Source organism: Microtus oregoni, unplaced genomic scaffold (genome assembly GCF_018167655.1).
Source record: "Microtus oregoni isolate MIOR12 unplaced genomic scaffold, Mior012 000036F_ref0000092, whole genome shotgun sequence".
NCBI lineage: Eukaryota > Metazoa > Chordata > Mammalia > Rodentia > Cricetidae > Microtus > Microtus oregoni.
The window spans coordinates 25,873,108-25,889,367 of record NW_024543095.1 but is presented as its reverse complement, the minus strand read 5'-3'; the positions used below and the strand labels follow the sequence as shown (position 1 = coordinate 25,889,367).

The following is a 16,260-nucleotide window of genomic DNA, read 5'->3' as shown; positions in this document are numbered from 1 at the left end:
AACTAGACAACAGATATGAGTTACTTACATGTAGATAGCACATTGGAGTTCATAAGAACTCTGACATACTTCTTCTATTCTTATCCTAACCTACCTAGAATTATGCTAAGAGTAGTTTTAATGTACCCAGGCTCAGAGCTCGTTGGAGATCAAGTTAATCTGATCTTCAAAGAGAGGCTCATGAGAAACTATTTTTCTTCAGCAAAAGAGTCTGAGAATAGATTTTAATGACTCAAAATCCTTGGCAGAACCAGAAGATAATCAATAGAACCTCCTCGTCCTCCAATTGTAGTGGATCTGAGGCTTCATCTAGGCTAGTGTGTAGCTCTTAAATTATTTGGAATAGTTGTTTCAAAAACCGCATTTTGAAGCCACAACCTAAACCTAATAAATGAGTATATCAGAGACTGCAGTTGAAAAAGTGCCCGTATTTCTGGTGCACACTAAAGTTTGAAACCTTCTGATGGAGGAGTCCATAAAACAGGAAAAAAAAATCCCAGAACTTTGAAAGTAGCCTAAAGTTTACAGAATCTTGCCTTGCAGTTGATGAACTAATAAAATTGTTAATCAAAGACGGAATACAGAAAAGAGTGAGAACTCGGGAAAGTGACCGAGGAGCTGCAGAGCACTAGGAATAATAGCATCCCAACTGTCCTCTTAACCTCTTTCTCACTTAGGGCACTCTGACTTCAGTGTTGGGGTGTGGGGGAATATGTGGGGTCATTTCAGTTGTCACTTTGACAAGAAGAACTCTAGTGTTGTCGAGGAAACCCAGAGTCAGGACTACCCATAGAACCTCCAGCCATCACCCAGAATGAAGAATTTTCCTGCTCCAAAGTCAAGAAGCAACTCCAAGGGAGAAACACTCACTACAACTAGCACTCAAACACAAATGTGTAGGTATTTTATTTCTTGATTTCTCTTCAACTTCACTTGAAGGCTGAAATAACACACAAGAGACAGATGTCTAAAGCAGAGGGGGAAACATAAGTGATTGTTAGGAAGTTATGGAAAACAAGAAGTAACCCTTCCCATGATTTCTACAGGTGTTGTGGCCACGAATCCTGACTTTTGTGGTTCCCGAAGAATACACGGGAACGCTAGACTCCCTGTTTAACATCATCCGAATTCTGGTTATGGCAGAAGAGAAGAAGAAGCGTGATATCCAGGAGTCCACCGCACTTGTCATCTCTACGGGAGCCGGTTCGTAGACCCATCAATAAAGCAAAACATTTCCATTCTGGGAGACTCATTTCAGAACGGCCACCAACCGCACTTTGAGCTCCCACCCAGCCCCAGTGCAAATTTTCCTGGCCTCCTACGGCGATGATCAAAATTGCTTTCTCTTTCTAGTGAAACTCCCTTCACCGCAGCAGCTACTGGCCCGACTTCTGGTGAGTTACAAAGAACCAGAATGTGGGATGAATTGAAGCTTATAACACGGGCAGTTCCAGTTAAAGTAAAATTCTGAGAAGAATTACCTAAAAACTCTAAAAGAAACACTAAAATGGAGTGATGGATGATCTGCTATGCCTGCGCCATTCATGAACATTTATTACTGATGAGATTACCTTCTCACTCGGAACCTCTTATTAAAACTTAATTATTTAAAAATAAGCACAGGACGTAGGTTCCGATCCAAGATAAGCCCCCAGAATTAAAATTAAAACAAACATGTACTGAACCTCATCCATAAGTACCGTCAATCAAATCTCATATCTACCGTGGATAATCCTCTTCTCCCTATCAAGGCACCTATGTATCACGTAGGCAGACAATATTCTATGTGTCCTTATTTAATTAAATAAGGATATCCAAGTGTTGATTCTTTCCACTAGTTTTTCTGTTCCTTGTTTCCATATTTGTTTACCCTTTATCCTTGGGGCAAAAAAAATGAAAGAATTGTCTAAATATTAACTTTTCCCTTGAATAAGTATGAAGAGACTTGGGTTGTTTGTTAGAAGAACATCCAATGTCGAACGAAAGGAAAGCAAGCGATGAGGCAAAGGTAGGTAGGCCTGCTACAGTGTCACCTGGTAACCGTCCCTCCTCTGCCTTCAGGTAATCGCTATGCTGGCCAGCTTAGGGAAATTATGTGGGGCCAGCGCAATAGGACTTCTGAAGTTGGTGCCGGAGATCATCCATCCGAAGCTGGTAGATCTGTGGAAAACACGCTTGCCTGAGCTCCTGAAGTCTCTCGAAGGTATGAGGGAGTATGGCTGGATGTTCATGCTAGGAGGCAAGACCACAGAGAAATGAGGCACCGCTTGCTTACCTGTAAATCCAGAAGGCAAACCTGCCCAGTTTAGGCAATTAAGGCAAAGAGCTTGCCAGGTAAGGTGGTCAGCTCTGCTTTGTTTGTTTTGTTATACTTGACTCTTCACTCTCTAGTTCTCAGAGTCGTGGTGAGAAGAGCAGAAGGAGCTTTATAGGATCTTTTCTTTTTGCCCTGACCTTTTCCCTTATATAGGAACATTTTTCTTTGCTATTATCTAAAAAGCTGCTACTTGCTGATGTATCCCTCTAAATCTAGTATTTCAGAGGTAATCAGAATGACCTTCCTCAAGGTCATGCTCTGCTACATAGTAAAGTTTGAGGCCAGCCTGAACTACATGAGAAAGTAAAAATAGGGCCTGAGTGTTGTCTTTCTGGGTAAAGACACTTGCCACCAAGCCTGACAGCCTGAGTTGGGTCTCTGGAACCTGCATGGTCGAAGAGAAACAATTCCCAAAAAGTTGTCCTTTGGCCTCCATATGTGTATGGTAGCATGTGCGCATGTACACACATACACAGATACACACACATACACATACACACACACATACACAGATACACACACACATACACACATACACACACATATAAACACATACACACACACATACACACATACACACACACATACACAGATACACACATACACACATACACACACACATACACACATACACACACACATATACACACACACGTACACAAATACACACACACAGATACACACATACACACACATACACAGATACACACACACATACAGACACACACATACACACACACATACACACATACACACACATACACAGATACACACATACACACACATATACACACACACACGTACACAGATACACACACATACACACATACACATACACAGATACACACATACACACACATACACAGATACACACACACACATACAGACACACACATACACACATACACACACATACACATATACACACACACATACACAGATACACACACACATACAGACACACACATACACACATACACACATACACACATACACACACATACACACATACACACACATACGCAGATACACACACATACACACACACACATACACAGATACACACACACATACACACATACACACACAGATACACACACACATACACACATACACACACACAAGCTTTCCAAAACAAAAAAAACAACTGAAAAAAAGTATTGCTCATATTAAAATGTTAAAATAGACATTATAGAATGGAGTCATTTCAGTCATTAATTCTGAAATTAGCAAAATAACTATATTTCATCATAGATTAGAGACACTCTGTGTATTTGACAAGAAATTTAAAGTTTTGCCAGCATAGTAAATTCCATTTCAAAACACTCATCCTGAACAAAGAGAGTCCCTGAGATGGAACCGTCTCATCCACTAGATGTTGAGTCAAGGAGAATCAATCTCTACGTGTTTGAAATTATTACATCTGTTTTCATTTCTAGGAAATAGCTCCAGCACTGCGCTATGGGAAGCCATGCTGCTGCAGGTAAGGATGCTCATGAGCAACAGGTGAGCGTGGATCCTGGAGAGCTGTTGATGATGGAGGGTGATCAGCTCAGTGTCCCTCTTACTAACTAAATTAATAGCAAAAACAAAAGTGCATTCCAAAGAGGAGGGAGCATCTTGGCTTGGGAAAATGACTAGCATGTTCAAACAATCTTATAAATCTTTAAGTCATAACAGGAACAATAATGTTGGTTCTTCAGTTTGACTGAGTTAAAGGGTATTTTCACTATTTTACTTAACTAGTTTTCTCTCTCTTAGATCTCGATTGTTCAAAATTTTTATCCCCTTCATTCCTTTGTCATTCATGAAACAGAGATTTATATGAATCCCACTTCTGTGCTCCAAAGGGGAACTCTTTCTTCTCTAACGGCTTCGCTCCATCCTCACCCAGCCTGGGTGAAATTACCTGGCGTGAGTGAGAAGGAAACACGGAACACACAACAAACCTGCTTAGGAGTTTATTAGAGGGGGCTGTGTACAGGCCTGGGGATCGGTGTGCAGAGAGAGAGAGAGCAGGAGATGGCTCGTCCAGCTTTTAAAAGCTGCTTAGCACATGCGCACAGGGGGTTGGCGTGACTACTTCACCCTGATGACTTGACACAGGTGACTTACAACTCACGCTTGTGTGCAAGGGTTTAGCTGAGGGATACGTGGATGTAACCACCATGCACGTGGATGTAACCACCATGCACGCACATGGGTCACGCAGGGTCCTTTGTGTCTGAGGGCCTGTCTGCACATGCCTGACTTTAGAACCCAGAAGTGCAGCCTTATCTGTGGTTGAATAATTACACCGGGTTCTAAAACCCAAACAGCCTGTGCTGTGTCCTTTCTCCAGAAAACAATCTCCCCTGTAGTCAGGAAACTCCCTGGACTCTCATAACTAAAAGTGCTGTGGGGGATGTCAAGGTGCAGGCAGGAGTGGACAGGACATTTTCGTGTCAGGAACCCACAGCCCGTGGAGGAGCCTTTGGACAAGAAACCTTTGGTATGGCAGGTTTCCCACTTAATCTGTCAGTATAGAAATTTCCTGTGGCTTCTTAAAAATGGCAGTTTTCAGGCTAGCAGAATGGCCCAGAAGATAAGAGTACTTGCCCCAAGACTGACAACCCAAGTTCCATTTCCATTCCTCCACAGTGGAAGAAGAGAACAACTCCCACAAATCGTCCTCATACCTCCACACATCCACCACTAAGTAAATAAACAAAAATGTTTCAAAAATTCAGAGGTCTCCCCACAGTACCTCCACTGTCTTTGTTCAATGCTTCTTCCAATATCAGCATTTCTAGGAGTGGTACCCAAGAACCGCTGTGTTTCAAAGACTTGTTTTTTGTTTTTGTTTTTTGATACAAATACACTGGAAGATCTGAAAGTGATGGCCCTGCTCAGCTGGTCCTTGGTTCCCAGTTCCCTCCTTCTCTTACGCCCTCCTTCCCGTCTTAAAATCCTCACCCTGTTTTCACCAGCTACTCTTTTAAAAATAGTTGTTTGCAATGGGGAATTTCTTTCTTCTAACAGGAAGCCTCCAGAACAGTTCGCTTCCTTCTTCCCGTCTTGAGTGTGCAGCTCATCTTTTTTCAAAGCCATGTAGCATCTGTTCTTCCCTCAAACTTCCCAGACAGTTTTATTTCTTTTCAGCCCGCTAGCTGAGCTATGGTTTTTAAATGCGTACAATCTTTTCATGTGCCTTTGACATTAAGTGTTCTTTTCTAAGCTTAAAAAGGAGGAAAATATAAGAAATAGTATGTTTTAGACATCCTAACAGATCTTTGTCCTCCAATAAGATAAAGATTTTTTTGAACACATCGTTGCATGAAGCAATACAAGGATTCAAGAGTCTTTTCTATGATTCTGTGTGGGAACAGCTGGTAAGTTCAGAAGATCTACTCAGAAGAGGGCCAGTTAGCAGACATGCATCTGTGTCTTTGTTTGGGTCTTGAAGATAGTCCATATTCCATCCCCTACTTGACAGCTCACTCTCATATTTTGTAGGCAATAAGCCACAGAAACATTGACTAATGGGGTTTTTCCAAATCTATCAAAACTTGAAAAATGTTAACTGCAATTTGTGTTTCTGATGGTATTCTATTTTAATCTTTGTGTGAGTTATAAGAAAGGAGAGGAAGGTGCTTGCATAAGGTGATTTCTACATATGTATATTTCAGTCTTAACAGGAATTCAAAACATATCAGATTGTAGTTTTAAAAACAAATGAACGAAAATGTCCCAAAATAACAAGTTACTTAATGAGAAAAGAATGATCCCAGATATATATTAGAAAGTAAAAAAAAAAAAGTACCAGGCCCACTAAACAGTCAAATTCATACTTAACTTCCACTTCCTGCAACAGTTGCTCAAAGAATCTTTATGGAAAATTGGTGACATTGCCTGGACCAGTCAACTGTGTCGGGACTTCAACCAGCAAATGGGCAATTACTCCAACTGCTCCATAGAGAAGGTTGGTTTTTCAACAAGGGGACTTTGGCACCCATCTTATAACCCCAAATGGCTTTTCTTCAGTATATCCAATGGGAGAAGAAAATTATTAGAGAAAGGAGCTTCCTGAGTGTTAAGTACTTTCTCCTTCTCTTGCCCTCACATGTAGCCCACCATGTTCACCCAGCTTTAAGGAATATTGGTGTGCAATAGGTTTGTGCAATAAGCCCGGAATCTCTTCCAGAGGAGAAAGAAAGGACACTGATTAAATACCAGATTGTGCTTTGGTTTCCATTATGCCACTGCTACAAAACAATACCAAAATTCAGCAAGGTTGAAGGCAAGAGGTTGTTCAAAATGTAGTTCTTGAGTTCCTTTGTGTCGTGTCCATAACCCTCCACCCTGCAGAGTTCCATTCTAAATGGGATTTGAATCCAGGGTCTGCTATGTACTCCTAATGTAGCCTGGGGGCAACTGTTTAAATCTCCAAATCCCCAGAACATTCATAGTTTGATTTATTTCAAGGGTTTCAGCATGTGCAGAAGCAGGTCAGTGCAAGTTGTATATGTGTGCTGGGTATAAAAGCAGTATTGGTCATGGCCATTATTAGGATAAGGTCATTCATAAAGTTTAATATTTAAGAAAAAACATTGAAGTTTTACAATTCCTAATACCAAGTGATTTTTATTCATTATTAACTTTAGTTATTCTATATACTTCTCAAAATTCTCCCTGACTGACTCTGATGTGGTTCAAAGTACCAATTCTCCAGACTGGACTCCAAAGCTTGCAGATGCACGTTAAGACTATGTGAGCAGTGCCTCATCCTCATCACACAAACAGTCCCTGTGCACCTGAAGTCATACCATTCATCCAGCAGTCTCCAAACTCCAACATGATTCCTTTTAAAGAGGCAGACCAATTTTGAGGAGTTTGGCTTTTTAAACAGGGTTTTACTCAGTAGCTCAGGCTAACCCGGAACTTCATGGAAATCCTCCTCAGGATCCTGAGTGCCCAATAACAGGGATGAGCTACCAAACATGGAGAGGCAGAGAAATTTAAGTGGTGAAATCTCTCTTAATCCTTACACTAAAAATAAGTTAAAAATGTGTACCTGTTAGTTTTTGCTGCATAACAAGTTACGTCTAATAGTTTGAAATAACAGCTGTTCATTTATCCCATAGTGTTGAACTTTGACAACTGTCTTGGGAATGGACTAGCTTAAGTTGAGCTTTCAATCTTCTCAAGGAGGCTCTCAGTATGTACCAGAGTTTCATTCATACATCATGGTCTTAGTTATAACAGATTATTTCTATTCCAAGTAGACTTTTATTTCTAACTGGCTAGCTAACATGACCTCATAAGTTAACAATACACGAGGTCTTCCTTGGCCATAGGTACAAAAGAGACTCAAACATTCCAGCCTGAAAGATGGAAGTATCCCAAATTCCCACCCCTAGCTGGGGAGCTACTGTCAGATATTTGTGGAGGAAAGAAGAGGGGCGCACTTTTCATTGCTTAGAGTTGAGGAGAACCATTGCTAGGTTGCCCTGCCACCGGGAATGACCCCATACTCAAGTTGATATAGATAGCAGTGGATGAAATGGGTTGAGAAGGTAGGAGATGTGTTGGAAAGAACTAAGGGGAGCTGGAAAAAGGAAATAGGGAATGGATATGAACAAGATGCGTTGTATACTTGTATAAATTTTCAAAAAGATGTTATGATAGAGAATGAAAGCAATGATGGTTGTAGGAACACTTTATGACAGCATTCAGATAAGACCTAAAGGAAACACTGTCAAAAGAGAGTGTGTGTGAGGTACACAGCCATCAGGCAATTAGAAGTCAAGACCAAGTGGATTTTTATCCTAATAACTACTTCCTCCCCCTTTCCATTCATCTTTTTTTTTCCAAACTTTTAAAATCCTACAGCTCATCTTTTGTTTTCCAGAAATTTCTTTGGAAAGCCTTGGGAACAACATTAGCATCATGCCAAGACAGGGACTTTGTGAGCTCACAGATCAACGAGTTCTTGGTTTCTCCCAGTCAACTGGGGGACCAGAGACAGGTGAGACCCCCTTGTCAGTCCCCTTTTCTGGTGATAGCTACCATTCCCCACCACAGAACCAGGGACAACCTGTCTTGCTAACCATAGTTATTCATTAGTGCATTTTAAAAAGTCCAAAAGAATTTTTTTCAGGAAAAAAAAAATGTTTCCCTGTTTAAATGTCAGTATCTCATATTTTTTTCCAAATTTGTAAAATTACTGAAAGATGAATTTCAAACATTCTTGCTTAATGCCGCCATGATGTGTCTGATGTCTTAGCAGTGATTTCTTGGAGTATGATGATGACCATCAAGATGATTGAATTTTCAAGCTGAGAGTAACCTTAATGGTCACCTAGAAAGCATATGAGCATGAACCCAAGAGATACAGGGAAGCAATCTTATTTCCTCCCTGCTTAGCCTGGTTGGCAGAGCATGGGCTACTGTGAAGAAAAAAAAAGGTTATATTTAAAATAATGGAAAGGCTTCCCCCATTAATAGAAATTGCTGGTAGAAAAATGTCTTACAGCATATCTTGTTACATCTCTCCCCAGAAATTCTAAGACATTTATGTTTCTTTCTCTCACAATAAAAGGGAGAAACCACTAAACTTCATTGAGAGTGTGAAGCTGCTTCTGTAACACGGTCTCCCCTTCTCAGTGTTTGCTACCATCAATCTCTCTGGGTGACATTTCTAACACTACTTCCCTATCAGACTGTCCCTTTTCATTCAGCTATACACTAGGAAGCAAAGTAACTTTGTGCCCGGCATAAACATCCATTAAGAGTCTCACCCAAACTGTGACAAGGTATGACCTTCCTGGAAGCTTCTCAGACAGCTGGCTTCCTTCCACTGAAGTCAGGGAGTGGCCCATACATTCTAGTCACTTAGGAGTGCCACCTAGGTGAGTTAGGTGCTGACACATGACCTGGTAAGTGAGACCACGCCTTCCTGTCTCTGCTCCTCACGAGCGTGATTATCAATCAAGGAACACCAGGCTGTCGGCCTCGGTGTCGTGTAACTGGGAAGACAGGAGCATAACACAAAGTTCCCAGTTGAGCAGGGACTCCACTGAGCATTTTCAGATGGGAGGGGAGCTTGAGATTGAAATTGCAAACTGAAGGAAATGGAAGAAGAAAACTGAACAAAAGTCTTGTGACGCACTATGGATTTGAGGGCCTCATCAAGGTTGAACTCTTTCCCTGGCTTTCTCTCATGTTCTCCAGCAGCCCAAGCGCTGGATAAATTGAGAGTCCGTTTGTCCAGGGACTAGGTTTTGGCTGAAATGACATGAATTGGAAGAGAAAAATCACAGAGTTTTACGAAACAAGCATACAAAAAGTCTACAAGACTCAAACAAATTCTTATCTTAGAGTTTTAAACTGAGGCTCCTGGATAACAAACTATTTGATAGGAGTGTGCCAAGTGCCCTCCACTGTCAGGGGTGGGGCTTGGATGTCAGAACTAAAAACAGTACCCCAGTAGGGTTGTGTGTGCAAATGAAGTGTGACAGCATTCATGAAGCAAACTGCCATCCATGAACCATGACAAGATTCTTGTACAAATCATAAGGAAGAATTTATGGTGACGTCTATACTGGGAAAGCAAGGTGGGAAGAAGAATGTGGGCAGTGGCTGTACCATTAGAATATGAAACAACCAGGTCTTAACAACCAGCCCTGAAGAATTAAGTCACCTCACATATGAGGCCATTTTAACAGTGTAGTGATTCTTCAAAATTATCAATAAACATCGCTGGTTATGTTATATTTTAGGCATTTCAAAATGCCTAAAAATAATGGGGTGTAGCTGTCACCCTCAGCCCCCTACACACACACACACACACACACACACACACACACACACCACAACTATAGGTATTTAGGACAAGCATGATATTTAGCCACAGTATACACAGGTACCAAAGTTTCACACTGTACCATTTAAATCTATGTACTTCTTATTTGTTGAGTGGGAATGAAAGCTAAACTTAAAAAAATAATTTAAAAAGCACAAACATTAGTCATGCCCCCCATCTCTCGGGGATCAACTGTAGACCTCAGGGTGCCCTGTCCTCTGTGATTGCCCCCCTCAGCTCTCTACAGTGACATCAGGCATTTGCACTTACTCTGTGTTTGGAACTCTCCCTTGTAGGAATCCCAGCAGCCCGTGCTTTCCCTGCAGTCAGGGCCCTGCCTGTGTTTAACTTTACTGCCTTTGCGCATCAGTCTTTAATGACTGTACTTACATAACAGATTTCTCCCAGTCTTCATCAGCCACTGCCTTCTCTCTTTCTTGATCTCTGTAGCACTTGTCATGCCCTGGCATGCTGTATTGCTCAGTTCCCTGTTGCCTGCCAGCAGCCTGAACTGGCTGTGCACTCCACGGGAATAGGAATTTCAGGGTGCCCTCTTGAACCCTGTGTCTCCCAATGACCGGAAATATGTCTATCGCACAGTGGTAGATAATAAGAATCGATCAAATGAATGCTTACGCTCACAATCTGTTCCTTCCGATTTTAGGGAACCACATCTATTTTAGGATACTGCTCTGAAAACCACTTGGATATTGTTCTAAAAGTTCTGAAAACATTCCAAGAGAAGGAGAAGTTTTTTATCAATCGATGTAAGGTAAAGGAATAATTTTCTCTGAAGCTCGTAGTTACCTCAGAGGCAAACAATACTTCCTTCTTTGGTAACCATCTCCATCCCATGCTATTCTCATCACTTTCCTCAATTCTGAAGCATTGGCATTGCAGGATGGTCAGCTATATAAGAAGACTACTCCATTTTGGCTGACAGCAGTGCTGACTGGAAAAAAAATAAGTGTACCTGCATTTGTCCCACCACAGTTTCGGTGATGTATATCCTACTTCCCTGAAGAAGGGATGGTTACACAGAAGCCTCACAGCCCCACCCCAGTCCTGTTTGTGTGCATTTGTACAAGCAAGAACATATCAGTTTCAGAATCATCCCAGTGCAGTTGTTTAACCCTTGTGGTGGTCCACAGGATTAAGAGAAAATATGAGAGAAAGCAAATCACTTCACACAATTTGTATCTCCCTCCCCCTTTGTGTCTTTCAGGGTATATTTTCTGGAAAAAAGAGCCTGACCAAGACAGACCTCATCTTGATCTATGGCTCTGTGGCTCTCCATGCCCCCAAGCAGCAGCTTCTAGCCAGGCTTGATCAAGACATCATGGCTCAAATCCTGCTTCTCTATAACCAATGTTCTCAGGTAACACCTGTCGCAGGACTGCCAAACCAAAATCAATAAATAAGAGCTAGCATGTTAGAGAGGTGAGCACATATGAACAGAGACAGTATTTTATGGAATAAGGCCAAATGCTGCTTCCTTCCTGAGGGTCTAGGCAGTGTGTGTCCTCTGACTTTCCAGATGCCTGGGCACTTGTATCCATGGTGATCTCAGCCTTCTTTGAATGTAAGTAATTACCCCAAATCAAGGAAGGGCAACTGGCTTATCACTTCCCTCTTGTAATAATCTTAACCTCTCATGTTTCACCTGTGATATTAAATAGTAAGCACCATTTGGTGTGGAAAGTTCTTTTGTCTATGTTTTTTTTTTATTGGTTAATGAACAAAGCTGTTTTGCCTCATGGCTTAGAAGAATAGAGCAAGGCAGAAGTTCTAAGCAGATAGAGGAGAAAAGAAGTCAGAGTCAGGGGGACGCCATATAGCCAGTGCTGAAGGAGACAGACACCTGATTTCCACGAGCCTTGTGGTAAATATAAAATAATAAAAATGGGTTAATTTAAGATGTAGGAGTTAGCTAGAAATAAGCATAAGCAAATAGACCAACCAGTGTTGTATAATAGTTTCTGTGTGATTATTTCGGGGCTGGGCGACCGGAAAACGAACACACAGCCTCCCCGTACAACCACATATTCATTTTTAAGGTGAATAAAATGTGTCATTTATCAAGTTATTCAATCCACCTCACTTTGTACCATTTCTGCCTCTGCATTCATCCCAGTCACCCTAACCTTCCTGATTCTATTCCATGCTAAGAATGTGAGGCCAACCTCAGAGCCACCAAACTGAGTTGCAACTCCTCTGATCATTTCTTCCCCCATAGCATTGTCTTTGTTTCTCTCACAAGCAACGTCCTACATATTGTCATATATATGTCGTACATGTTATCAAAGTCACTTTATTGGGCATACTCAAGGTGACCCCCTGAGAATCACTGAGGGTTGAATTCAAAGTTCGGCTTTGCAGAATGGATTTCCAGGAATGGTGATTAAGTAGGCCACAAAAGGAATCTGCAAACCTGTAGGCTTATGAGACTTGCAAGTGATTCTTATCTGAAGGCAGGTGTGAGGAGGTCTCCCTGATGATTTCCACATTTGCTTCTCCCTTATGTTGCAGACCCTCTTGCTGTCGGGATCTGAGAGAATTTTACATTGATGTGAACAAACTGCCAGCCACGCAGGGAGATCACCTAAGAGAGTGATGTTTTAGTCTGGCTCATAGTTCCAGAGAGTTCTCTCCACGGTTCCTTGGCCCCCGTGTGCTTGGTAGACTATTATGATAGCAGGAGTAGATGTTGAAGTTTCTCTCCATGGCATGCAAGAAAGAGGAAGCAGAGGAATCCATGCACAAGATACGCCCTAACCCCTGAGTTTAAAGTTTCCAGAACCTGCCGAAATAGTATTATTATCTGAGACAGAGCATTCTGTGGAGGGACATTCTATATTCAGACCATCACAGTGCCTTTGGCTCATACTCATGCGTGCGTGTGTGCGTGCGTGCGAGTGTGTGTGTGTGTGTGTGTGTGTGTGTGATAAGAATAGGTTTTAGGGGGGTAAAATTATAGATAGCAGCATATTCTGGGAGAAAGGCAGTGAGTCCCACACCTTAGTCACCAGACAATGACCTAAAGAATCCTTTAAAGACAGAGTTGACCAATAAGTCCGTTTTTAGGACTGGGTGACAAAATCTTGATGTTTAACACGTCCCTCGCATTTCCAGACTTCTAGGGAAATGTGTCCGTGTTGGGAAGAACAGAGAGAGTTGAACTCAGTGATGTCAGGTCTGCCTTCCAAGGACTCACAGAATGTGAGATGTTACTGTACAGGGAATCAAAGACAATGGCCAGGATATGACACAGCAGATAATCTTGGTCAGACCAAGGTAGATCATTATCTCAGTTCCGGTCCTGTAAAAGGTTCTGAGGAAATTGTTAGCACGGCCACCACTTAAATGAAGCAATCTTGTTCCTGTGAGACAGTCTACGAGGGACAGCCTCACCATCACTGATAATTGCCTTCATTTCAACGACAATCTGTCTGACAAGGCTCATTGTAACTTAGGGATGACTTCAGTGCCTTGTTACAAAAGTATTGACCAATCAGTCATGCCATTTCTTATAGCCAATGTAATTGCAGAAGAGAACTAATCAGGAATGAAAAAAGGAGCTAAAAGCAGAGCTAGAGAAAGACAACCTAGGACCAGGTTTGCCATTGGTTTCAACACACTGTGAATATTTTTGCCCTCAAATCTAATAAGCAGCAATGAGGATTTTAAAAAATGATAAAATATTTTTGTGATACATTAATTTTTAGTTATGCATTGAGGAAAGAGTATAAAAATAAAATAAAATGGTAGATAAAGATGATTGGAATAAATACGGAGTGTATTTTCAGAGTAAGAAATTCTGCTAAAATATAATATATGTGAAGAAAAATATAAAACTTGTGGGAAATGTGGCTGGGGCCTTATACTGAAAATAATTATTATAGGCACACACAAAAAACAACAAACCTAGTCTTCTAAGTAAAAATAAAGTCTGATATGTGACTCTGTGCGGTAATCACAATACTTGAAAGGATGAGGGGAGGAAATAAGAGTTTGAACATGTAAAAAAATGATAAAGTACTAGCAAATAAAATTCAAGACTATGATTTTAAAAAATCACACACCATAATCAACTTTATTTCATTTCAGAGAAGTGAGGATGGTTCAGCATACATAAATAACTGCAATGCAATATATCGTTGGACTCACGGACAAAAGTCGCGATTGTCTCATTAGATAAAAACTTTGATAAAGTTCAATCTTCCTTTATGATAAACATCTTAAAGAAACTAGGAATTGAAATGATACATTCCAATATCATAAAGGTCATTCTTGACAAAGCCAAAGCCAGCATTATAAGTGAGAAAAACCTGAAGCCATTCTCCCTAAAATTAAGAACAAGCCAGGTCTGTTCACTTGACTCCCATTGGAGTGCACAGCCGAAGCAGTAAGGCAAGGCAGGGAAAGAAAAGAGATGCAAATAGGAACAGAAGCCAAACTGTCCCTATTCATAAACCTAATTATCTGGTACTCTAAAGACCCTAAGACACCATCAGGAAACTCTTGTGTCTGATAAGCAGTATCAACAAGGTATCAGCACACAAATGAGCATATAAGCTCAGTAGCTTGTCTATGCACCAATAACAAACTTGTCAAGAAAGAAGTCAAGAAAAAACATCCCATTTATTATCACCTCAGAAGACAAAAAATACTTAAAAATAGACATAATCAAGGGTGTAAATCACTTCTACAATGAAAACTTTAAGATGCAGAAGAAACTGTAGAAGACATTGAAAATGGAAAGACATGATCATGAAATATCAGAATTCATCTTGGAAAAATGCCTATATTGTGGGAAGTGATCCACATATTTAATAGAATTCCCACTAAAAATTTAATGTAATTTTTCATAGAAATAGAAAATCCATCTGTAGTGGTTTACAAAACAACTGAATTCAGTAGTAAATGCTAGTTATGAAATGGTGGAGATGGGAGGCAGAATTGTCTGAAATCCATGGACAGCTGTAGCACAAGATTTAGACAGAGTGGCTCACCGCACACTGTAAACGACCTCAGTGGGAGCTGGGGGCAGGCATGCATGACACAGATTTTGATAGGGCATAAGTCACCTGAACACCTTTCCTCCCCCGCATAAAGCTAAGCATAAGGAAACAGAAAATTGACACCTGCTAAAAATATCCCTAATGCATTAGTCCCACTGGAACAGACTCAAACATCCAGCACAAGCTTGCCAGCAGTTCTGACTGGCCCTTCAGCTCCACCGTCAGCTACCCTGTGGTTCTCCATTTTATAGCCTTGCCTATGATTTACTCCAGAACCTTTTGTACCTTTCTCCCTAACAAAATCAACTAGAAACACTTTAGTCTGAAAACACTGCCTTTACCCTTCTTGCTGTTGCTACTGCTTTTCCTTAATGTACCTGCCCATGAGACAAGATTCATCCTGTGGCTGTGCTTCTGCATAAGGGGTGTATCTTTGGGGTTGGGGAGTGTCTTTAATTGTTGCTCACTCTGTACCTGTTTTTGTCTTTTTCAGGTTCTCGGTGTCTCTATGATAAATAAGGTAGGAGACGACAGATAGATGGATGGATGGATGGATGGATGGATAGATAGATAGATAGATAGATAGATAGACAGACAGACAGATGACAGACAGACAGATACAGGAAAAAGGAATTCCATGCATATATTGAACATACTTCTTCCTGGGAAGTATGACAAGTGCAGATGACTTCTTGATCGGGTTCTATTGGAAAGGATCTCAACATGCTACTCATTAACCCACTTTGAAGTCATGCTCCGTAAGCGTAATCTAAGGACAAAGAGCTACACTGAAGCTCCAGGTGGTTTAGAAGTATAAATCACTGCATGCATTTTAAATTGCAGTTTGTGAATCCCCCACTCACAGGGCACCATGACACCAAGTTACTAAGTCACAAACAGCAAAACGTTTAGTGAAGCAAAGTAAAAGTGAGAAATTAAACAATACAGTGCACATAACAACAGTATCATTAATTTTTTATTTCAGCCGTGTCTTAGATTTTTGTCTGTGCAAGTAAATCTTAATTGTTTTATTTCCTTCTGTGGTTTGTGGTTAGAAAAAAATGTTTGAAAACCACCAC

General features: G+C 41.0%; 1 protein-coding gene across 1 annotated transcript in view; it reads left to right on the top strand.

The window, feature by feature from the left end:
* The window catches only part of Mroh2b (maestro heat like repeat family member 2B), a 53,765-nt gene that overhangs the window by 15,312 nt on the left and 22,193 nt on the right, over positions 1–16,260 (top strand). The window contains exons 14-22 of the mRNA XM_041631292.1: positions 1,047–1,203; positions 1,354–1,394; positions 2,062–2,203; positions 3,757–3,800; positions 6,171–6,278; positions 8,208–8,324; positions 10,825–10,932; positions 11,386–11,538; positions 15,675–15,701. Of these exons, the coding sequence (XP_041487226.1) occupies positions 1,047–1,203; positions 1,354–1,394; positions 2,062–2,203; positions 3,757–3,800; positions 6,171–6,278; positions 8,208–8,324; positions 10,825–10,932; positions 11,386–11,538; positions 15,675–15,701 (897 nt within the window). The remainder of the gene's footprint in view (positions 1–1,046; positions 1,204–1,353; positions 1,395–2,061; positions 2,204–3,756; positions 3,801–6,170; positions 6,279–8,207; positions 8,325–10,824; positions 10,933–11,385; positions 11,539–15,674; positions 15,702–16,260) is intronic.